The 25452-nt window shown below is 27.9% G+C and overlaps 2 protein-coding genes across 4 annotated transcripts in view; one reads left to right on the top strand and one right to left on the bottom strand.

Moving 5' to 3' along the window:
* Positions 1 to 1131: 1131 nt before the first annotated feature.
* Positions 1132 to 18902, bottom strand: LOC129958473 (DNA-binding protein HEXBP-like). Of its 2 annotated transcripts, none has more exons than XM_056070972.1 (5): positions 18740 to 18899; positions 12726 to 12881; positions 10441 to 10571; positions 10179 to 10333; positions 1132 to 2137 (listed from the first exon to the last, which is right to left on the bottom strand). In XM_056070972.1, the coding sequence occupies exons 2-5, from the start codon at positions 12877 to 12879 to the stop codon at positions 2134 to 2136; spliced, it is 444 nt and encodes a 147-aa protein (XP_055926947.1). In that variant the 5' UTR covers positions 12880 to 12881; positions 18740 to 18899; the 3' UTR covers positions 1132 to 2133. The 2 variants fall into 2 exon arrangements, with proteins under 2 accessions (XP_055926947.1, XP_055926946.1); XM_056070971.1 differs by lacking the exon at positions 1132 to 2137 and adding an exon at positions 2217 to 3007 and having other exon boundaries at positions 18740 to 18902.
* Positions 18903 to 23252: 4350 nt separating this feature from the next.
* Positions 23253 to 25452, top strand: part of LOC129959055 (autophagy-related protein 13 homolog) — a 30466-nt gene continuing 28266 nt past the window's right edge. Inside the window, exons 1-2 of one of the 2 annotated variants that reach the window (XM_056071850.1) lie at positions 23253 to 23633; positions 23914 to 24179. In XM_056071850.1, the coding sequence (XP_055927825.1) occupies positions 23988 to 24179 (192 nt within the window). In that variant the 5' untranslated portion in view covers positions 23253 to 23633; positions 23914 to 23987. The remainder of the gene's footprint in view (positions 23634 to 23913; positions 24180 to 25452) is intronic. The other variant, XM_056071849.1, reaches the window with a different exon arrangement.

A 25452-nucleotide genomic window follows, 5' to 3' on the forward strand; every position in this document is an offset into this window, starting at 1 on the left:
TATATTTATAAACAAAATCTGGAGAGGGGGAAGACATAGTCTGAAAGAATTTAATGAAGTTATACCAATACTCAACTATGTAGTTCGACAAACAGTCAACAGAATAATGCTTACTTTCTCTGCACTTATAACGATTATATAAAAATGAATTTTTTAACAAGATCAATAGCCATCGTAATGCGGGAAATTAAAATGCCTTTTATGCAAATAAGAGTAAAACGAATGGAAGAATTTTTATTTTTCAAATTCTTGAAAAAAGCAACACTTTTAGCACGACAAGACATAGCACTGATGCCTCATTGGTAAAACACACTTAAATCACTGAGGTATTAGTGATATACCATGCCCTTCTTTATACTATATAGTATATAGAAATTACAAGTTCTGAATTTCCATTGAAGTTTTGTTCTGTCTGCTGGTTGAAGAACGTCAGTGTTTGCGAACTGCTCTAAAAGTGTTTGTCAACTTAAATTACATAAATTTCAGTTTAAAAAATTAAATGTATCTGTCGTAAGTAATTATATAAATGCTTGTCAGGATAAATTGATTCTGGCTAAAATTGGCTCTTTTATATTGCTAATAATCACATTTCTAAAATTTCAGACATTTGAACCAATGGTGCCTTTCTTATACTTCTTTATATATATAGTATAAAACTTATACTTAGCTTGTTACATGAAGATATTAACATCCAATTTTGAAGACTAATTTCTACATTAAATAGAACACATAAAATATTCTTTTAAATAGTAATGTAATATTTTTGTAAAATAATGCTTTCCCAGTTTTTAAAGCAATTTGGAGAACTTTTTGTCACTGGGACATACGTTGTTAGCCAGTTTTGCCTATATATATTATATTCTGAAGGAAATTTTCAAATATAATCAAACATCACAAAAGATGCTTTCAATATATAAAGTTCTTCAGACTCGTCTAAATTCTTTTACTTAAGAAAATAGAAAATGCAGATGTTTCAGGATAAGGATTTTCAACCCCCTTCATTAATTGAAATTCCTAATTTTCTCAACATATATACAAAGTACATTGTTTTTTTTTAATCACAATTTATACAATGAATTATTCCAAGAGAAGAACAAAATTGCTTAAAAAATGTAAGTAATAAAAAACAAATAATTCAGCAGTAACTTTATTTGTCATAACCATGGCACATAACAGATTCTTTTGCATAACACTACCGCCTGAAGTAAAATCTTTAGTACAATCATTTTTATACACATTTTATAAGATTGAAAATATAAAAAAAATCTGAACAAATTAACAATTTTATTGCTCTACCTCATCTACAAATAAATCTATAAAAATATTAATATAAAAAGTTCAAACTGTTCTCACTCTCTTAATAGGATAATATCTTCATAAAACAAATGCTGTATTCAGCTCTTCTTTTTATTAAAGGATGCATATCTTGCCACACCACCTCGAAAGTTCGTCATTTTTTTTCTTGTAAAATAATGCAGAGAGTAAACTTTAATAAGGCTAGAAATGGTTTAGAAGATTACTCAATCATAAGTTGATTGCCAACAAGATTCTAGTTATTTCAATTAAAAAATAATAGTATTATAAAATCTTATTGCCCTCAATACAAGATATATTACTTGGCTTAAAATTGTAGATACGACATTCTAAGCCTATTCCAATATAAACAGTTTCACACCAATTTTTCATAAACGTATACAGCACATATGTATTTACAAGCATTATTGCATCAGATTGTGAAAATGTAGAGTTCCTTATAATTCAAAAACATGTATTTACATCTTCATCCATATATATATAAAATTCCCCATCAAAGTTTTAACATTCAATTTAAATATGAAGTATGAGAGGTTTCAGAAACCAAACTGTTAAATCATAAAATCTATGTCAATGGAAGATTACATTTCCAACTGCTTTCATAAACAACACACAGTTCAAACTCAATGAAATGTTAACAAATTAGCCACAAATGTGGGTGTGAAAATAATAAAATCTGATGCATTTAATTTTACATCAAAAAGCATATTCTTAAGCCAATCAACAAAAAGGAATCAAAATATAATGTAGATTTAATTATTTGTCTGCAGACGACAGTAGTATGCATTATCACAAAAAGCACCAATGTAGATTTCCAGTTTATCTAAAAAAGAATAAAACAAAAATACAAGGTAATACCATTCAATTCACAGTATAATTTTTCAATATATGTTAATGTCTTCTCTTATAAAATTAAAAACTGCAACAAATTAGATAAATGAAATATGAAAGAGAATTTTGCTGACAATTTTGTTGTTACAGTTTAATTACTCTATTTCAATTCAACTTTATGAGTTCATAATATAAATACAATTTCAAAAGTATATATTACCTTATAGCATATATCAGGAAGTGAAAAAACACTAGACGCAATTAAAAAAAATTACATTTTCTCTTACTCTCTCCTTTTTACAATTACAATCTAAAAGTGCAGTACATTCTTTATATCTAGAATTGAAATTGCATACACTCATTGAAGAAACTTAAATGAACAAGACATAAAAACAATATTTTTAATGCCTTCCCTCCCCACGATGACAACCTTGTGAACATTTCCCACAAAATGTTCCTTCTCATAATATTAACTTATAAATGCAAACAGAGACCAGTGAATTTATATATATTAAGTGCTTCACCCCATCTAGTTCTGGATCTGAATGCATTTGTTTAAGCCCAAATAAACTATTCCTTCTGCTCTCCAAATACACATGACGATACACACTTGAATTCAAAGACATCTGCGGGAAAAGGCTGACAAGTCAAAACTAGACCTTCAGGAGGAGCATACTTCCCGCTTGCATCAAAATGATTGGGCCAATTCCTCAATGACATCAGAGGCTGCAACGTGGGCAAATGGGAGGCTTATGCCTTCATTTCACATTCACGAGCAATATGCCCAACCTCTCCACATGAATAGCACTTATTAGGTCGGCTCATGTGGCAGTTACGAGCAATGTGGCCCCTTTCATTGCATCTGCATAAAGAACAGGCAATATAAGTATGAAGTAGAAGGATCTAATAAAAGAACTGACATGTTTTGTATGATTAAAACATGGGAAAAAACATTACAAAATTCAATTACCATGATTCAGAAAGAAAAAGAAGGGAAAAGGATATTTCCATGCATCATTATTTGACAGAGTGTCTACCAAATTCCAAAAAAAAAAAAAAAAAAAAAAAAAATTATTCTTTTACAATCATTTAGATTTAAAATAATTCAATTAATGAACGATAGCAAAATTCAAGAATATCTCAAAATTCATGCATTTAATTTTTCATTTAAATTTTTCAATTTTATTAGGAAAAGGGAATTAAAAAAAAAAGCATTGGACCTCAAAACCTTCATCTGCAAATTTCCAGTACTTTTCAACAAAATTTCTAAATGGTGTAAGTACAACCCATTTTTTAAAAAATAAAGAAGCAGATACATAATTTTAAGTTACAAACTGTTATCAAGTAGTAATAACAGCAAGATATCAGCATTTAGATTAATAAATAGGTTCCCCATTTTAAATGGGGATGAGTTCCGATAACTAAAGAGATAAGACATTTTTTCTTTTAAATTTATTATTCCCAAGACTGTTATGTCTACATTAAGCTTAAAATAAGGAATTCTTACTGAATGAAAAAATATTGCACATTATAGTGAACTATAAATTTTGACAATGTACAGAAAGCCACACGTGACCACATCACCAAGGTATTGTGCAATGTGTTTTAATGAATATTGGAGTAATATACTAGCATTAACACTACCAGAAATTAAACTATGTTTCAAAAAGAATTTTAAAACACAGAATATTAATTTTTAATGTTCGAAAAAAATTCTTGCCAAATATATCACTTAGCATTAAGTACATTAAAATAATATTCAGGAACAATGATATGGCATAATGTTATCGCTTAGCTTTACACATACTGAAAACTGAGTTGTCAATATAGATGGAAATTTAGAACTTTTTGATGGCTGGTAGACATTCTGTTCAAGTTTTCAATATAGAATACCAAATGTTTCTGATAAAATATCCAAAAATAATGCAAGTATTAAAAAAAAAAAACAAAAAAAAAAAGTTTCACTTTAAATTAAATGCAATACTTTGCAATGTTTATAGAGAATTTGATAAAAAGCCATGAAATATGCAGGCTGAGTTTAAAGTTACGTGCATCAAAGTTTAGTTGCATGTAAGAATAGAACAAAATTTAAATGAAAAAAAGTATCACAGATTAGTTGTAATGTTGGTTTTTATTTTTAGCAAACTTACAATGAGTTAAATTTTTTTTGAAGAAGTCCGTTTTTATTTAATACAAAAGCCTGTTTGTTTAACCAGATGTTATGTGACTTCGTAGAACACAGTATTATTGATGTTAGAAATAGTTGTTGCGATGTTCGCTTTCAGCTCAGCAATCATGTTCTAACTATTCCCAAAAACCATATTTTTAAAATAAGACTGCAGCGAAAAAAAAAAAAAAAATGAGATGATAAATCTGGCAAGCAATAGTAGCCACAATTTCAGGAAACAATGCACTGATCAAAAAATTCATTCAAAAGATACACAAAGTGCAGTTTAAAGTGTGACGTCAGATTGTCTACCTGGAATCAGCAATAACATTCATTAAATTTCCAGCAATGAAATGAACTACGCAATGATGTTTGCATACAGTTCTGTGTTAAGAATGGTTTATAAGACTATGCAGTGATGATATATTGCACACCACATATCAAACTTTTGAGAATGAAGAAGTTTATGGGTTATTACTCGACCAAATTCTGGCATTTGGTTTTAGGCATAGCCTCACCTCGTTAAAAAAACCTTGTCTAATTTAATAATGTCATGTTCCACCACAAAAGAGTGAAACCATGCACAGATCAATTGTTTTACATGATTAGGAGGCTTCAATTCCTGAACTCTCAACTTAATATGGCCAAAGATGTAACTTTTTCACAATATTGATTCTTACATTTCACAATATCACATTTCCATGGTGATGGGTTTTTTTTTGGTCAATACCCAAAATTGACGAACTACCGATACTTTTCCCATCAGCTACTGACTCAGTTGTCCAGAAACAGAAATAATCATGTTAACATTAAATTATTTCATACTATTGCATTGGGGTGCTTCTTTCAAAATATTCAATAACTGAGAATGATTTTCAGGCAAAATAATAAATAACCTAATATGAATATTCCTTGTTCCTGGAATAGTGCCAACTTGAACATCAATAAATGCACCACAAAGGAAATCTCAGAACAAGAGTTCACCAACTGAAATACATTCAAAATAATCTGCACTACCATCTACTGGGAGGAAATCGAAATTTGATGCATTTTCTCCGAATTATGTCTCAATAAACTTTGTTGTGCATGACTTGTAAAACTAATATTCTTTATTACTTAATCTTTGAATGATCTGGTACAAGTTGTATTTTTATCAGAGAGTTCTGATTATTATTTATTTGGAGTACCAACATATCTCAAAATGTATGATAATATATCTATTTGACAAACAAAAACAGTGTCAAATTCAAATCAGATGAAAAAACATATATAATTAAACTGAAAAAAAAAAACACATTTCAGTCATCTGAAGATTTTAATTGCCCATAATAAATTAAACTGATAATATAATTTAAGGGGTTTTTTTTTTCTTTCAAAAATGGAGTTAATACCAAAAGGATTCATTAATACTGAATTTATCAATACAAAAAGATAAGAATTTACATTTTTAAAAGAATTTATTGAAAATATCGCAAAATTTGTAAGAGCATTGCCAATTTCAAATCTAATGTTTAATGTTGATATGCACAGCAAATATCAAAAGAGATGGAAGTATTAACTATGCAGTTACTAAACAGATGGCGATTGGTACCATTGCTATGCTGCAAAAATATAGATTATTCTAGTGACATACGCTTCATAGCTATTCTTATACTCATGCCCGTCCAGCTCAATTGTTTCCCTTAGCTTTAGTTTCTGTTTTACTTATTTTCTTACTTCTCTATCCAAAGCTGGTTAAACTGCTGAAGAAATTAATATTTTTAGAATGATTCATGGCTTTTTATTTTACAGATAGTTGATAAATTTTATAAAACCTGTAAAATGTATTAGATGAATAGAATCACATTTTGCTGTTGATAAAAACTAAATATCCAAAATAATTTATGAAAGAAACTTTTAAAGAAATTTTACTGCACAATCATGAAATAGAAATAAAATAATATATTTTTTTGAGTTGAAATTACAAGAAGTATATTTTCCCATAAAAATATGAAACAATACTTTTACGGCTGCAGTAAAAAAAATCCACTTTGATTAGAAACTTGTTTCAAGACTTGCACTGAAAGCAAATAAATCTTTAGTTTTCTTTCTTTTTTGCAAAATAAGAAAAGACAGCCAAAATATTTTCAATTACGATTTTTAAATCAAGTAAATTACAACAAAATTTTTTTATGTCAGTATCAATAGAATTCAGTTAACCTATTAAAAACTAATAGTTAAACAATTTCATTATAGAAAGAAATAACATTTTACATTATGGAATTGCCATACATTATATTAGTTCATAAAAATGGGTATTTCGTAAACAAATGCTAATTTACTGAATTAAGGGGTGAAACGCGCAATGATGAGTGAATTTCCGGTATTCCTTTTGACCTCGGATTTCCCCTATTAGATACTAGTAAATGTAACCATCTCCTCCTTTCACCCCTATATTGACGAATTATACCCATCCTAACGGATGCGCAACAGTGCGGAGGGTTTTACAATCCGTTGCTGAACAGTATGTTACATTTTAGATGAATACTTAAACGGGAAATTTTATCAATATTCAAAAGTCATTTTTCACTTCAACTAACCTTTAAGACAGATAAGTCCCTTGTTACGAACAAAATGCAATACATATTGCACTAGTTTTAAAAATATTACAATTTAATATCTTCTGCCATAAAGCTTCATTAAAAATAAATGTGGCAGTAGTAGAAAAAAAAACAACAAAAAAACTGACATTTATAAACTTTGCTTCAGAGAAGTTTCACTTGTGTAAAATAATATCTGCTTTTATTCTCTCCATAAATTACAAATTTATCAGTACTGAATTATTTCTATGAGTTCACCACAAACTTTCCAATAATTCTTTCTGTAAGGCAGAATTTAAGAAATTTCATGTATTGAAATACATAAGACACTCAATTATTGACAAAACTAATGCCATTAAAAAAGAAACAGATTATTTTCTTTATCCTGGTCTACTTAATATAATTAGTAACTAGGCTGTCAGTAACATTTATCCACCAATATTACTCAATTCTGAATTATTCTCATTATCTGTGGCTAACTTCCAAAATTCTACTATACAAACTGAAGCTTTATTGTATATCTACACAATCAACATAGTTTAATCTTTAGATAATAATGGAGGGTGGCCAGCATTTCTACCGTTTAAAATTGTTTTTGAAGAAATTTCTCTGACATTTTTCGGATATTTCCACTATCTTCAGAACAATGTCACTTCATTTTATTCTCTTTAATTATTGCACAATATGTTCTTAATTTTATTTGAAAAATTGTTCCAATCTTTAAGCTTAAATCAATGTAAAATAAAATTTCATTCTCAGAACAAAAAACATTTTCATTTATTAAATTTCAGATTAACTTAAAACCCTTCCTTTTTTTTTTTTTTTTTTTTGCAAATATATTAAACACTGGAAGATATATCATTAGTAGCTAACGGTGTTTCATCTTACTTATGAAAAAATACCAGCAAATTATGTTCGGTAAAGATTACCGATTTATTCAAAAAAATTTCAGTTTTATAACAAATTTCCCCGACTTTTTCAGATCTCCCGAAATTTCCTGACGATTGCCGATTTTCCCAGTCGGCTGGCCACCTTGAATGTATATGACATTCTTTCACTATATTTGAAATCGAAAAGGAGCAGTTTCACTAGATACTTCCCATTCTATCTCTTTCAAGAATCAATTTCAAAAAATGTATGGAAATTGCCATGTCCTTTCCTGCTTCTATTGTCACATGCTAGAATAAAAGCAACAGAAAAGAGGCAGACTTTGTACTTCTTACAAATCTGATTTATCCACTAGCAAAACAAGAAAATGCCCTCTTATTGACTATTGGCTAAGAAGCAGAAGACTTTTCCAGCAATTTACTTGAAGTGCTTATAACAAATAGAAGATATGGCTTTCACTTTATTGATCGATATTTTTATATGATAATATTTTAACAATTTCTATATTATCATCTCTATAAATTTGTTTTTTGCATAATTTTTGTATAGAATACAATATTTTACCAGGCAGGCTGATGAATCTAGAGTTAACAATTTTTGCATTTAACTACTTTTTGGGGAGAAAGCACATACTCAGAAAATTAAAAAATTTATTTTGCAGTTAAAAATTAAATGAAATCTTAACATTTTCCCTCAATAAGGAAGACTACATTATCAAATAAATCATTTTTGCACTATTTTACGATAACTTTTGAAAACCTAAGTTTTCCAGATACGAGTTTTGTTTTCATACATTAAAAAATAATTAATCATTTTTCAAATATTTGAAAGTATATTTAGCAAAGTTTTTAATTGTTTTAGCAACTTATATACAGGGTTTTGTAACAATGTTAAATGCATCCATATACAAGTAAATTGATATAATAATCTAGTCTCTCATTCCAATATACAATTAGATAAGTACTGAATATAAGCACAATATCTAAAAACATAAAAGAATCTCAAAAATCGAAATTCTTTATAGTAATATGATATCAGTCTATCTAAATACTGAACAAACGTTCGGACTACCTGTTTCAAAGTTGGCTGCTTTAAGATCAAATAGAAAACTACAGTATGAAAGGCAATTTTTATCTTTGAGGCAGTCAGTGTGCATCTTAACACTAGAAATGTTGAACTAGTAAGATAAATATTTCCCAACAAATACTCAATGAATTTGCCAAAATATAGATACAAATATTAAGAGAAATAGAAAGTTATATCCATGGCATTTAGAGACAATAAAAATTCCCCAGATATAGATTTTCTATTAACATAAAACAAATTCAGCATGGAAGTAAAAGCTCTGGAGTCCAATTTAGGTTCTAACAGAAAGTTCAACAGTGGGAGAGCACTTGCCTCTTCAAGCTTTATGTTGTAGACATAAAAATAAAAAAGCTGAAGTTTAATTTTCTTTACCATAGCTAAAAAAAAAAGGCTTGTTATAATATTTCACTAAACCAAAATCTCTTCAGCACATGTTGGAGATTGTATTGTATTGAGAATGTATATCAATTTCATAAATGATAGCAACTGTGACAAATGTCTAGAAGAATTACTGTAGCACTCAGCTACTTTATTTAAAACTTGCTTAAAACTGAGAGGCACAGAAAAATGTATGGGATCAATATTCTAAGATCTGGTAAAACTAAAGAATTGCAAATGGTTCAAGGCATATCTGGAATTTCCCTCAATAACAATGAAAATTTCAGAGTGCTAAGCTGTTTCCTACATTCTCAAATTAAATCACAATTTTGCAATTCAAAAACACTTTAAACAAAAAATGCTCTAAATGAGTCAATTGTCATTAAAAAGGTAATAAATTAGTTTAGCATGGCCAAAATGCTTTTTCAGTTGCATGTTTAAAAAAAGTAAATTAAGTACACTAACAAAATGATCTAGTAAAACAAAACAATTCAAATTTCACATAGTTGAAATGAAAAAATATTCAATGAAAAAGAATCATTCACCTAGCATGCATTTCCATAATTCTGATTGACCAATTAAAAATTTCTTTTAATTGTGTAATACTTTTGCAAAAAAAAAATTAAAAAAATAAAAAGGTAAAGTGAGGAAGTACAGAGAAATGGTTTGAAAGGATGAATTGATTTTCACTATTATAAAATAATTTATAATATTTTTCTCAGAAGACACTAAAGTAGAATTAGTCTGTTCTACGCAAATCAAAATTATGTTTTCCGTCAAACAGGGAACCATGTACAAAACTTCAAAATGAATGGCTTCCAAGAATAGAAATGCTAAAATATATATGTCATATAGTAAAATAATCCATAAAAAGGTGATAAAAACTCAGTTCAATAGGAAGTTAAGAATAAACAATATAAATAGCTTTCACATACCTATAACAAACAGTCTCGTCAATCTCAGCCGAGTTCCCACCTTCAGGGCAGTCACGGCTTATGTGACCAGTATCTCCGCAGGAATAACACTTGCGATCATCTCTTTCACCAGGGCAATCACGAGATACATGTCCCGATTTTCCACACTGATAACACTAATAAATTAAAAAGTAATTGAGTGCAATACTGGATTAGAAATTTTGATATTAAAAACATAATAAAGGGGAGAAATCGGATGAAAAGAAATTCTATATGAACTTACAGTGATCTTGCGTTCATCATGATCACAATCCCTACTGATATGACCAGACTTTCCACAAGAATAACATGTTTTATCAGATTCATGACATTCTCTAGCAAAATGTCCACCTCGTCCACAATTGTAACAGGATGCTATAAGAAAAAACTGATTACACAAAGACATTTGAGTAAAAGCACCAAAAGGAAATCAATGTAATAAATGCATGCAGCAGATATGACACAGGCTTGGAAAAAAACCCTGAACTTTATTAATAATGAATCATGATAAGCATATATACCAAGACATAAAATATATTGCAAAATTTATTTACGAAAATTAACCCTTTCCACTCGAATGGTGCCTCTCGCTCACCATTCAAGACAGGTGCATCATTTTGACGTTTTATTTATTTTTCAATTTTGATTGTTAAAAACACCTACAGAATGGTAAAAAGATGTAGATTCATTTTTTCAAGGAAATTCAACTTGAAAGAATTGTATGTATTTATTTTTTGATGTAATAAACAAGTCCATAAATTAAGTGAATAATTATGCATCGGATTACTTTTCCCAAGTGCAAAGGGTTAATTGATACTTGCACATTCCCGATCTCCAAGGTGTATGTATGCCAAATTAGGCAGCTGTAGGTCAAACAGTCTGGTCTGTAGAGTGCCAACACATACACACATTCACCTTTATTATTAGCACAGAAGAAGCAAAATAATATAACCAGAATTTAGAAGATGCTCAAGACACACAGTAAGTACGCAAACTAAAAAATTTTAATTTAAAAATGCAAATTTAAAAACTTTACAGAAATTCAGAGATAAAGGACCAACTTTTGATAAAAACAACCAAATAACCAGCTATATTTCAAAACTTTGCATTGGCCCATTCCTAAGCAATTATATTCAAAACATGTCATTAAAGGAAGAAAAAATATCAAAATTGTAATACTGAAACTATTTTTTAAATGGTAAATAGCAATATCTAATTGCAAAACCATGCAAAAATTAATTCGTTATTTAAAAGAATATCAAAAACTAAAGAAATACTATTAAAAATATAAGATTTTTTAAAAAGACAGACTATAAAATAATTAAATGACGATTCTTTAAATAAAAATAAAGAATGAGGGACAGTAGCATTTCTAAAAAGAAAATGGCTAACTAGAAGAAGGTAGAATAAGACAATTTCCTAAATACTTTAACTAAAATATACAAAAAAAAAAAAAAAAAAGTGCATTTTTTACAGAAAGAAAAAAAATTCACTTTGTTTTTAAAGAATTATGTAATAGATTATTCTTAAAAACACCTTATAAAGGTTGAAAATTTGAGCTAAACAAAACAATTTTTAACAATACTCCTTTTGCTTTTCAGGTAAACCAAGAAGTATCTAGTACACTATGAAAATTGTGTAAATAAAATGAATTGATTTTAAAGACAGTAGCAAAAAAAGTTTTATTGACATGTAAATAGGAGATATTTTCAACACAACCTATACTATGGTTTGACACCTATGTAAATCATATTGAAATTAATGAGAAAAATTGGTTTTAGTGGCATGTTTAGAATCCAGGTCGACTAAATCAGAAAAAAAAAAAAAAATGCAATAAAAATAATTTACAAATGTGTATGTCAGGGCCGCCTCTTTAGAAACACACACACAAAAAAAACAATGAAATAAATTGTTTCAAACTAATTCACAATTATATTTGTAATATTTTTTTTACAAAGTTCAAATATAGCTTGCATAACTGAAAGCGAGCCTTTGTCAAAATCAAGGTTCACTCTGTTGAGATTTTGATCTACTGATTTGAAATCCATACACGAAATATCTCTTAAAAAAATACACTAGAGTACCAATTCTCATTTTTAAACACAAACATTTCAAGATATTAACACTGCCGTGACCATATTAAAAAAAAAAATCTTTAGAAAGACAAAATTTTACATTTTATCCATTTAATATTGCTTCAATATTTATTAAACTTAGTTCAGTTTAAAATCAAGATAGGTATAGAAATTTAAAAATTTCTTTCCCAATTATTCCAAAATTTTATTGCATCCCCAGTGATAAAGCATCTATATAGAGATACTTTCATGTGAAGATAAAAGTTGAGTTAAAGTTCATTTGGAAATTTTCCAAATAAGAAACATTCACAAAATGCAAAAGCGTACCGATATATAAAAAATAAATATTTAACACTATGTTTAAGAATTTTAAAAATTACCTGAAACCATTTTATAATTATTATACATAGATATTACAATTCTATTTAAATGGAAATAAAATATAAGCATTTACCTCTAGAGGATGACCTTGAGTCTCCACGACCTCCACGGTACCCTCCACCGCCTCGGCCACCACGATAACCACCACCACCACGACTATCGCCCGATGTACAATCACGTGCAAAGTGGCCAGTCTTGTGGCATTTGTAACACTCACTAGAACTCATTTCTAAAAGATAAACATGTACCTTTATTCAAACACCAGCAATTAAAGCAAAACAAACAATATATTAACAAAAGCAATACTACATTAGTTATACAACCATAAATAAAGTTTGGTTATCCATTATTTCAATTAAAACTAATTACAAAACGGATACTAGCATTGGTAAATATCTAGATTTCAAAGCAGACTTTATTCTGTCATTAACCTGTGTGCAAGCCAAGAATATTTCAATTATCTACAATGCAAGTTATAATTGTGACAGTAATCATTTAAAAGTTAAAACAACTTTAGTTCTAGGGCAATATTATATATATAATATAAAATAAAAAAGCTAATTTTAAAAATAGAATTACTTTAATAACAAATATTTTTTTAATAACAAAGAATTTAGCTTCCTAAGCATTCAATTAAAATATTTTCCAAGTATTTCACATAATTTCATTAATTAATTTTAACAGAAATCAAAATGTATACTCATCAGATAAAGATGGGTAAAAAAAATAATTGAAAGAACTTTAACAAAAAATTCTAAGTACTTTTCATATAGCTACATAAATGATTCATTAATTTTTTTCCTCAGAAACTTTATGTTCAAGAATGAAAATTTTTTGCCCTTCAACATCATTAAGCTAGAGAAAAAATTATTCAGAGGTAAAAGTATCAAAGGAGATGAGGAATTAATTGCTAAACTAAATCACATTACTGAAATAATCTTTATGTTCTAGCAAATAAGAAGCTATTTCAAATTACATAACTATATCAAATATTTATAGAGTGTAGAAAGTTTAATTTGTTTTATCTTTTTTTTTTTTCTTCTTCTTTTTTTTCCTCTCTTTAGTTTGAGGAAACTGAACTTTCCAACTATGAAGTCTAATATATATCCTTTCCCTAGAGTTAGTCATATTCAATTAAATCATTTTTTAAATAAAATGGATGTAGTATGCAACTGTTTCCAATAAAATACAATAGTTAATTAAGTTTTTTAAAACTTTATGTAGGTAAGAATGGGGGGGGGGGAAGAACCTGAATTCCAATGCAAAAGAAACATGCTAAATCAAATACAGAGAAAACACCTGTCATCATAAATACATGAAACCTACATATTTGAACAGTTGTTGAATATCAATAAGAAGGCTGAATTAATTTGAATCTATTTACGGAAGAAAACATGCTATAAAATATTCTCATTTACACAAAGCAATGGAAGCCCAAAAGAGGAATTTTTTTATAATTTTGCAAAAAGGATTAAATGAAAGGCTTCTTTTAAGGATACCCATTTACTTTATACCCAAAATAATATTTGCTTTAATACCAAGTAGTAAACATATCAGAAGTATCAAATCTAGAATTTGAAATTATAACTTTCTCAAAGAAGTAAAAATATACATCCCTTCTGGAAAATCTCCATTGTGATGAATTTTTAAATCTACATATACTTTATATTTCAACAGTTATATAATGTTCAACAATATGGTGTGTGTTTGGATGACTTCATAGGAAAATCCTATTCAAGATACCCAACAGGAAAAAAAAAAATTAACTTAACAACTATTTTATTACAATTAAAAAAAATTGAACTTTCACTAAACAATTTAATACTAAATTTTAACTTTCAAAAATATCTATATCACTAATATAATAAATAGCACTACCCTAAGGGCTAAAATTTTACAAACAAATTATTTACATTAGCAAATCCCTTTAAGAAATGAAATATGCATAGTAAATTAATTTATTCTAAATATAGAATAGAAGCAATTTTATTTTCACTATATTAGTATAAAATGAGACTTCTTTAATAAGGATATAAGTTCTAAATTATACTAATTTTAATGCTTATTCACAGAAAAGCATGTAATGGAAAGGATCTTTGTTTTATTTACAGAAATAGAGAGAAAAAAAAAATTACAAAGCTAATCAGTTTTTCTGATTGAAGATGAAAAATTTACAGCTTTATCCAAATAAAAAATGTGTTCAATTCTTACAGATAAACTTTTTATAATAAAAAAATAAAAAAACCTGAGTTTAAAACACGGCTTCAGAAAATAAAAGATGTCTAGATCTTTCAAAAATAATTGTTAACTAAAAAAATCATACAAGACCACTTTTCCTTCTTTCCACCCTTCTATAGCTTTCCAAGAAAGAACATTTTATAGAATTATTATTATTATTTTACTTCTATCAAGAAGTCTTTGCATATATGGTAAATAAATACTGAATAAATGGGTGTATACATAAAAATGTACACACTTTTAATAAGGATTCACTACATTTCTAATTTATCACATACAATTGCCCAAGTATTATCTTTTCGCTGCAATCATGTCTTGGAACCATACATTCTATCCAAATACAGAACTTCATGATTGTTAATAAATTCTGAGAGAAGGGGGGGGGGGGAAGAGAACCTATAGGAAATAATATATTGCATCCAGAAAAATTTCTAATAAGCAATACATAATAATTACAATAAAGGTTTTAAATTTTAACTTTCCACCAACAAAAATTTCAGAACCCTTCTCCCTCTCGCCTTCATTTCCTGGTTTTGAAGGATTTCTTATACATTTCACAAAGGGTCTGAATACATTAAAAAGTACAAATTAGAGGGAATTTTCAAGTAATTTTAGATTAAAAAAAAGTAAAAAAAAAACTTACAACTTTCATTTCTCGAAGGAATTTACTTATAATTTCACAGATTTCATAACTGAAAGCATTAATTGAAAAAATAAAAGTAATATTGAATTAATGCTTTAAAACAATGATGACCTCTTTAAGCACTGACAAAATAAAACCTTGAGTGTTGTTCCTGCATATGTAGCAAAATTGTTTGATCTTAATCATGGAATTTATACACATTTCTTCTTATGGAATTCCATGAATTTTTAATACATTCTGCTTTCTTTTTTAAAATTGTTTTAAGGAAAACAAAGTAGACCTATATCTACAAGGTAGATATTGGGTAGGTACAGGTCTACTTACACTATCTTCCAAGATTTCATAAATTTTTACTAGCTTATGTTAATCAGATTAACTGTGTTTTTTTTAATGGATGGTTCTGATGTTAAACTATCAGCAAATTAGAATTCTATTCACCTTAATCACTAATGTGTAACATATCTAATCATCTCCTATGTAGTATTACTCTTCTGTCCCATTATATTGAGATAAATGATAAATAGGTTATTTTTCAGAAGTAAAGCATGTTCCCTTTTCCTCCCTTATCAATAATATTCCTTATTTTCAGAAAAGATCATTTTAAAACAAATCAAAAGTAATAAATACACTGTAAAATATAATTGACAACTACAAGTAAAACTTTCTTGGACAGTACAAACTATATATTTAATAAAACATAATGCAAAATTTATTCATTACCAACTTTATAGGAATGAATCTGGGACAATTCATTCATAGGCAATGTGGAACTATTTAAGAACAGAAAAATTTGATTTCAAAAGTGCCGAAATCCATGTAAATGTATCATGTCTATTCTGAAATACAATTTTCTAGCTATTCCATATGTGCAGTAAAAAGCATATGCACTTCCATTAAATGACTTGTAAAGAAAGTGCTGTCCATAATAGTACCAGATATTTTATAAATGTATTTTAAAATATTTTTTCACTGCTTTTCACTAGCTTAAAAAATTAATTAAAATTTCTTCATTAAAACTCAAAAGTAAAAAATAACTATTTCTATTAACTAATAATTAAATGATTAAAAAGAACAAATAGGTAATACTAAAATTCATTCTTGAGCAATATATGTTACAACACTACCTCAACTCCTACAATGTGCAAGTGACTGCTGGAAATAATAATTTATAATATTACATCTTCCAAATTTAGGAAAAGCTACATATCACTTGCAATTCAAACATTTTTTCCACCATTTGAATTGAAAATTATTAAATAAAATTTGCTAGAAAGCAAATTTCTATTCTGTTCAGATACAACTTCAAGAAAATTCTGTCTTGATTTATCTAATAAGAGTAAAAAAAAAAAAAAATGTCAGTAGTTAAACATTGGACTTCTCAGTTTCAGTGCTTCAAGTTAAATCTAAGAAAAATTCTATATTCAAAAATTTATGGCTAATATCAATTTGACTCATAGAATGGGCAAGTCAAAATTCAAATATATTTATCAGACTATAAATAAAATGAAGAAATTACAAAATACAATACAACATTTAAAGGCTAAAAAGTGACAAAAATTATGCATTTTTAATTTTTAACTCTTTAGTTTCATAGTTGAATTGCCTTATTTAAGACGTTTATAGAGAATTTATCACTCGTGGATATTTACACAAACTATTCATGTGAACTTTTTATGCTTTTTGTTAAGCCAAATTAAATTTTTTCACTTAATAATGATGTAACTTGAAATCAAATACAAATAACTTGAACATATTACAAATAATGCAAAGTCATACTGTACAAAATTTGTTATTTTACATAAAAATTCATTACACAATTAACCTTGCAAAATCATAAACATTACTTTCTCCAACAATGATGAACAATCTTGATGTCTAACTATTAATGTTTGCGATGAAAATTTTGAAGATGAAAATTTCAAATACATGCTCCTAATAAAGAATATGCAATGTTTTAAACTGTAACAAAGCTTAACCCATATCCAGTTATATTCCCAATGAAAACTCCTTTAACTCTTCACTCAAGAAAATTAATCAAATGTTCCATATCCATGTTTACTAGTTTGAATCGTTTATCAAGTACGAATAACATCAATATTTTCAATACATTATTTGATTGGCAATATAAAAAAATGGCTAAATAATTTTACACATGTACAAACCAACAAAATTTGACAAGTCCAAGTTCATTAGTTTCAAAATTTCACTCTATGAGCAGTGTAAATATTCATAACATTAAAAAGAAGCAGAAAACAAATCGAATTTAATCCCTGAACTCTGGCTAAGACTTATCTCTCAAACAGTTTATATGCATTCACATCTCAAATCAGATAATTTTCAGTTCCACAATATTTACCTCAAACAGTTATCATCTAGAATAAAAACTATTTTTGGTGATAATCCTGATATGAAGAATAGGAAAACCTTCATAGTTAACAAAATTAATTTTATGTGCAATTAGTCAAATATTTTATAAACTTATTGTTCAAATTTCAAACATGTAAGAATAAATCAAATAAGTGGCATTACAATTACAGACGCAGAACTTGCACTTCGTATATAAAGCAAACTGCTTTGCATTCGAAAATCAACAAAACGGCAGTTACACAAGAATTTTTATTAGCTTTGGTTTTATTCTCCATTGAAGTTAAATGCACATCCGGGAATAACTTGTCTTAGAAAAACAGTAATACGCGTATCAAACTGAAATTTCAGAAAGTACCATTAATCTACTAAATATAATTCCATTTTATTCAGATAATACGATAGAAAATTAAGCTATAAACATTTTTTTCTTTCATTTTTTCCGTTTCATTGTAAGCTAAGCAAATTTCAACATGCCAATTAATCGTTTAATGTTATTTTTTAAAAATTAAACGAATATACGGAAATAACGATCGGTGCGTTAGCAATATTCGTACGACAAAAGAAAAATATCGTTACCTACGATGGGATAAAAACAGTTTTAATATTCAAAAATAAAAATAGAAATCACCCATGTGCTCGCAATAACGGATAAAGAATATTTAATATATTAATAGATGAAACTATTATGGAAATATCAACGTTTGATTTCTGTTTCACAAATTATTTAGATAAGAAGCCATTTTTTTTTTTAATGAATCGGTGCACGCATCAAATACTATATTCTAAAGAAGTACACGATACTTTAATACATAAATGCATAAGAGAAAGAAGATTCTCACTTCTATTCTTGACAAGCTCCAAAATTTACAGGACCAAAACAGAAATTAAACAGCAACTTTTGATTGTTTTCATATGATTTAACAGGCAGAGAAGTTCGTCGCAACACCACGACCACACCGTACTTCCAACCCACCGGACTACACGTGAGGTTAACGCAACTGTAAAAATATACAGCAAAATATAGATGTAATGCAAATGAGAAAAAGTATATATATGTGTATCTTTCGACGGAACAGAAAAATAATTTACCGCTGGCAATACGGAATTATTTTAATTCTAAGTATCTTAGTCATTTATTCTGTTCAAAAGCATTCTTTTGCTTTTAATAACTAGAGAGGGACTGTAGCTTTATATGATTCAGTATTTTAAAAGTTTTCCAAATTTAGTGTAAATTTACTTGGCATGAAAATATAAAATTTCATCTATATATAAAGAAAACTTGGATAAAAGTTTTTGAGAGAGCATTAGTACCAAAAACAATAATTCAGTTGTTGAATTTCTTGAAAGCATTGTCAAATACTGCTTGACAGAAATATCTTAATGTCTAAATCCGAATTAGTACCTTGGGCAGTATGGATTTCGACCTATCTTCTAATTTCAAAAAATATCACTTTCAAAGACAGTGTCACTAGCAGATTTATCGATCTTCAACTTGTGAGTTATTGTGGAATCAAAGCTGGGAACGGAATTCTATGATCTCATAGTCTTGACTACCGTTGGATCGAAATAAGTCATGGGATACTTCCTTTAAATTTTAATTATGCTTTGGTCAGAAATATTGTTTCTTATTTTTCAGGTCAATCAGAATGTGATATTTGTATTTATTACAAAAGTAATGCCCTTTCTCCCTTCTTAGAAAATTCTCTTCTCGTTAAAGATAGAAAAATTAGTGGGGAGAAGACGATATTAAAGTATACATTTTTTAAAACCTCTATGTCTTAATATTTTGTGATTAATTTTTCATTAGTGGTTTCTGAGCAGAAATATCCTATTAGCATGCAGAAATCGGCGTATATTGGAGTCTGAATACTCTGAGGTATTGGATGTCACTTTCCACAGCTTATTTCGATAAGAATTATAACGAGCTTAACAGGAAACATTTTTGAATGGTTGAACTTACTTTCGATAACCCTATGAGGAGAAGTCAATCAACTCCCTCTCTTTACATCTACTTTCCCTCGTTACGTTTTATCTCACACTCAGTGTATTGTGAATGCGAATTCCACTTGATTTAATTTAATCGTGAATTCCAAGTGTATTTTTTTTTTCCAAAAATGTGTGCAAATTTTTATGATATTAACATGTCTTATCACTATGAAATCGACGAATGTGAGAATTTTAGAACTTCAAAACCCTAAATAGTCTACGAAAATAGAAAGAAATCGTGCCTTTCATTAAAGTAATAACATAAGGAGGGACACCTATTGTGCTATAATTGAAATGTCCCACCAGTTTCTCACACTAATAGAAGACTCTAATGATTGTCATTTGCGGTTTGAGTGAAGGATTAATAGTTGCAAAATTTATACATATGTCGGCCACAAGGATGAATCTTTAACAGACACTCCATCGATTGAATTTAGACCACTGCAGAAGCGTTGCTGAGCAGCTATTGGGTGATTGGGAACTCAAGTTCACCAATGAGAAACCAGAGACGGATATCTGATAAAAATAAAGCGAGTTTTTTTTTTTTTTTTTCCCCAGACAGAGAGAGAGGCTTCGAATTTCAATTCGGAGTGAATTCGAGTGAGGAAAAGTTGTTCTTGATTTTTTGAGGAGCTCCGTGTGATTCAGATTTCTGTATTAGAGTCCACCCGAAAAAGATCGGTGAATTTCTGGAGCAGCCGTTTAGAGCTAACAGCCTGTTTGTGGGTTTTTTTTCAGTGTGTGTGTGTGTGCTGTTTGCTGTGTTTTGCTGTCATATAGTATGGAGCAAATTAAAAAAAAAAAAAAAATCAGGATAGACGAAGTAAGCATAAAACGTTATCATCGAAGATATTTTAAACTGGAGGTGCGAATTTCCTTTACATTTTTTTATCAAAAAATGTATTGCTTATTTATCACGCATAAATTCTTTTTTAACAATAGAAATAAAAGAATTAAAATTTTTTTGACTGATAAATTTTTTTCATAATAGTTTAGGGTAATCTCAATTGCGCATAAAAATTCATTGAAAGATCAATACTTTAAAATGTATAATACAAAACTTAAATAATAACATAAAATGCAAATCGATTTTTTTAACGTGTCCTGAATAACGTAGTACACAACGTGGTGAAGAGAAAACTGCTTAATTTATCAATATCCGCTTAAGTTTTATAAAAATTTTGTTTCCAGTTTTCATTTTTATATCAACAATTCATATTTAAACTATTTTTAGTGTAAGTAATTTACTTTTTTTCACAAAGGAATTTTATACTTTAAGGCAAGTTTTAAATCCCATATGTAAATAGTGGGTTGTCACTTTAAAGCGAAGGTTTCTCTGCATTTTTTACAGTATTAAATATATGAGATTAAGCATGTATATTTAATTTGTTAATGCTTGGATTTCTCAATATGGATTATGAAACGATTTTTTTTTTATCATTTTTCCTATTCATATTCGAAGTATAATTTTAATAAGAAATTTACGAAAATTTTATTTAGAAAAATACAAACAATATTTCCATTAGTTCACATCTAATATAAAGGACAAATTCTAAAATATAAAAAAATACAATAAAGTGTAATGAGTTTGTTTTTCTAATTAAACTTGAATGAATCAAATTTTACTTTATTTCGAAATCACATTCACAACTGATTTTAATTATATTTAAAACACCTATTTCTCCAAAATATAGGGAAAATAAAATATAATAAAATCTTCAAATTGTGATAAATCAAGACAAAAAATAAAGAGTAATTCTGAATTCTAGTCTGAATTTGTTTTTCGAATTTGACAACGCTCTCTGCGAACATCGGTACTGATGTTGCAGCGATGTTTTCTGGTGCCCATTTTAGTTTTTCTTGAATGTCTTAAAAATTCCCCAGTTTTCACAGTACATGCTTATATCAAATTAAAGAGTATAAAATTCCTTACATTTTCAAACTTTTATTTTTCTTCAAGTTTTAATATTTTTGCAGATAAGGGTTCTAAACTATTTTTTGTATTCAGTAATTTATGAACCCCTGGATCATCAAATCGGCATGTTACCTACATGAAAAGTAACTTTTAAGAATGTGCCTTCATTAAAAAAAATTCTTAGTGGAAACATTTGTTATTTTTAATTAACTTTTTACAGTTTCTAACGATATTATATATATATATATATATATATATATATATATATATATATATATATATATATAATCATATAAATAAAATAAGCATAAAGATGAATTTAAAAGTGTAAATAAGTTTAATACACGTTACTTTCTAATCATCAATACAATTTATATAGAAGGGGGCCTCAGAATAAGTTAGCGCCTGAGGCCTCGAGTTGTCAAAATCCGCCACTGTTCAAGGGTTCAGAATAGAACAGAACCCACAAAAGAGCAATTTGCTTACTTCAGAGGGGAGAAACAACCCAGTAACACTACGGGAGTCGGACTTCGCCTCACTCTCCCATAGGAGGAAAGGAAGCACTAACTAGGGAATAATATTCTCCTCATGATATCCATTCTTCTGAGGCCGTATTATGAAAGCGAGAAATCTGTGAATAAGTTGAAAAGTGAATAAGTCGAATATTCTTTAAATTACAGAATCGTTGTAATCATTCAAAACTGCATATCACTGTAATTGAGGTTATTCACGAGTGTCCCCAAGTAAGCCACTCTCCCATCCTTTAATTGAAGGCATTCATACAATCTAGATAATAAGAATAAAAGGGAAGAATCTGTGAAGGAATTGAAGAGTGAATGGATCAGCTTTTCTTAGAATTATAGAATAGAATCGTTGTTATCATTCACATATCACTACGCAGGAAAGCGTTCGATAGTGTGAAGTCACAGCTTAATGGCATTAATGATTTCTTGAAACGATGGTTCCCAATATCAATGATTTGACTTCTAGTTGCCTATGATGCCACCTTCTATTTCTATTCAACGGTTGGCAGAATACAGAGCTAAAACGAAAACATTAAAGAAATGGCATTTTTTAATTTCAATTTTTAAGAAAATACTTTATTGAATAAATAAATTAGATAAATTAATTTAAATAAAATTAAAATTAATTTTAAATGAATAAATTAAATGAAGCAGACTGTTCAAATTAATAAATTGCATACATTATAATTAATAAAAATAATTATTATTAATAATCATATTTTTTTTAAAGTTTGATTGAAATAACGGTTATTTGTACCAAATATTTAAAAATAACATGAGCAAAAATATTTGTGATTAAAAAATATTGGATTATGCATCTCTAACTATGACGACGCATAAATAAGGTTCACTATCTTTATAAGTTATAACCACCAAGCAAAAGATACGGTTGTTAGAATGGGATTTCAAATTTCGGCCTTCCTCCGTTTCCGATCGTGCGCACTTTTGTGGTGTACTTGAGTGGTGCATTCGACAACATCACTGTTAGCAAACATGTTTATTATGTTGAATACATTTAATTTGCTTTTAAATTATTCTTCCCGAAATGTTTATTCTAAAGAAAAGACTTTATTAAAGAGATAGAATACGAATATCGATTCTTAAATGTATCATAAGTTAATATTTCTGAATTTTTGTTGGATTGATCAATGGGTATTTCCCTGCTACGTGATCTGAACATTATTAACGTAATGGAGCAATAAGCAGTTTTACTCACTGAAGTTAGCTATTTCTGATTAGTGACAAATGATCAGAAAATATCCAAAATTTGGAAAATCTCCTCTGGTGAAACGCTGTAAAAATATGAAAGTAACTGCTCTAATATTCTCTCCATCATTTTTAGATTTATGCTTATAACAAAATCATTTACTATGCTTCATTTGAATAAAATAATTTCTGACTTTTTTTGTAAGTCTGTCATATATTTATTAAAATATTTAAAAACCAGAAGTAATTATTATCTTATTTATTTTGATGTTCTACAATGCTAGTTCTCTGTGAATTTCTCCATTATTAATTGTTTGTTAGCAACTAAGAATTATTTATCTAAATGAGTTACATATTTGTTTTCTTATTGCCTTTTTTATAGATCCTCAAAGTACTATGCGAAAGCTGTTTCAACCACTCTTGAATGTGAAGTTTCTTGACATACTTGTTTGATTAATGTATACAAATTATATTAATACTTGGAAAATGAATCCTAATCTTGGAAGCAAGTTGTCAGTAAAAGAAAGAACTGAATTGGAAAAATATATAAAATTTCTTGTCTTTAAAATGTCCCAAGTAATAGTTCAGTCTCGCTTTGGTGAGAAATGTCATACTCGTCGTAGTCGAAGTTCTCCTCTTCATGATTGGGTAAGCTTAGTGTAAAAGTTTGACATTTTATTTCAAAAAATTGGTATTGATTTTAGTGGTTGAATTCTTTTATAATTGAAAGTGTTGGATTGCATATTAAATTATATCTTAACTCTCTTTTGTCAGTGTGTTTTGGTTTAAATTATTTCTGAAATTTAATGTAATTAAAAGCATTTACAAAAGACATAACAAATGCCAACAATTTTGAATATTTAATAATATATGCTTCTTGAAGTGCAGATATTGCAATTTATAGCTTTGCAAAAAAATGAAGCATTTCATACAAAGGATTAAAATTTAAATTCATAAGAGACATGTATATAATTTTTCAGATATTAGAATCTTTTTATGTTCTGTGTATGTTAAATAACTTGAAAACAGTTATTTTATGGGTGTGGCATTCCAAATAAGATCTGTATAGATGTGATATTCTAAAAAACAACTATTTTAAATTGTTGAATCTTTGTTCGGTTTTTAAGTTGCTGTTTTCCTCTCCGAAATAATAATGAAAAGACTAGGGGATTGCGTTTTTATTTTTCGTGGCATTTAATTTAAACTTAAGTCAATGTTATTTTAAAAATAACTTTTTATAAATGATTTGCTTATCTTTAGAATTACAAGATGACGATTTATAAGTTTATTATTATTAAAATTTAATAATTGCAAAAGTTTTTTTAAATTTAGAATTATTTTGTGGCCTTCACTGTGTTGCTTAAATAGTTTGTTTTAAAATCCATTTTCTCAATCTAATGATTTTGATAATATGACATTCCAATAATTAAAAAGAGGGATTAATAAGTTAACATTTTTCTTCTCAATGTGCTGAAATAAATATCTAAAGTAACAGCTTTTATTGTCTACATATATGAAATTTGACCTTTCTGCTCGCAAAATATCTGATTTTTATTATAGATTTTATTTAAAACAGGTTTTAGTGTTTTAATTCTCTTTTTAGCCAATGGGTCGTCTCTTTTGAATTCTAATTTCAATTTCATATGTTCCTAAATTAATTTTTGCCATTTTATAGGAAGATCTTGTAGAAATTTATTGTAAAGTTTATAATTTTATTGAACATCTGATTAAAAAAATGTGTTACATTAGAATTGTTGTGATTTTTGCACTTTAGAAGTTAATTTTTATTTGATACATTATTTCTTTGGAAGAAGTTTTATCTTCTTAACAAAGAGTTGCTTTTATTTTAATAAAAGAAATTAGAATTATTTTAAAAAGAAAAATTATAATCAAAATTTCCATTGATGTTTTAAAAGGATTT

The sequence above is a fragment of the Argiope bruennichi genome, chromosome X1, assembly GCF_947563725.1.
Source record: "Argiope bruennichi chromosome X1, qqArgBrue1.1, whole genome shotgun sequence".
In the NCBI taxonomy this organism is placed as follows: Eukaryota; Metazoa; Arthropoda; class Arachnida; order Araneae; family Araneidae; genus Argiope; species Argiope bruennichi.

Bases quoted from the DNA above. Each gene is read 5' to 3' on its own strand.
- LOC129958473 (XM_056070971.1), bottom strand. From the start codon at position 12,879: ATGAGTTCTAGTGAGTGTTACAAATGCCACAAGACTGGCCACTTTGCA. The intron at 10,334-10,440 runs GTAAGTTCATAT...TTAATTTATTAG, and splicing joins ATGATGAACGCAAGATCACT to TGTTATCAGTGTGGAAAATC. The intron at 3,008-10,178 runs GTATGTGAAAGC...TTCTTTATGCAG, and splicing joins GACGAGACTGTTTGTTATAG to ATGCAATGAAAGGGGCCACA.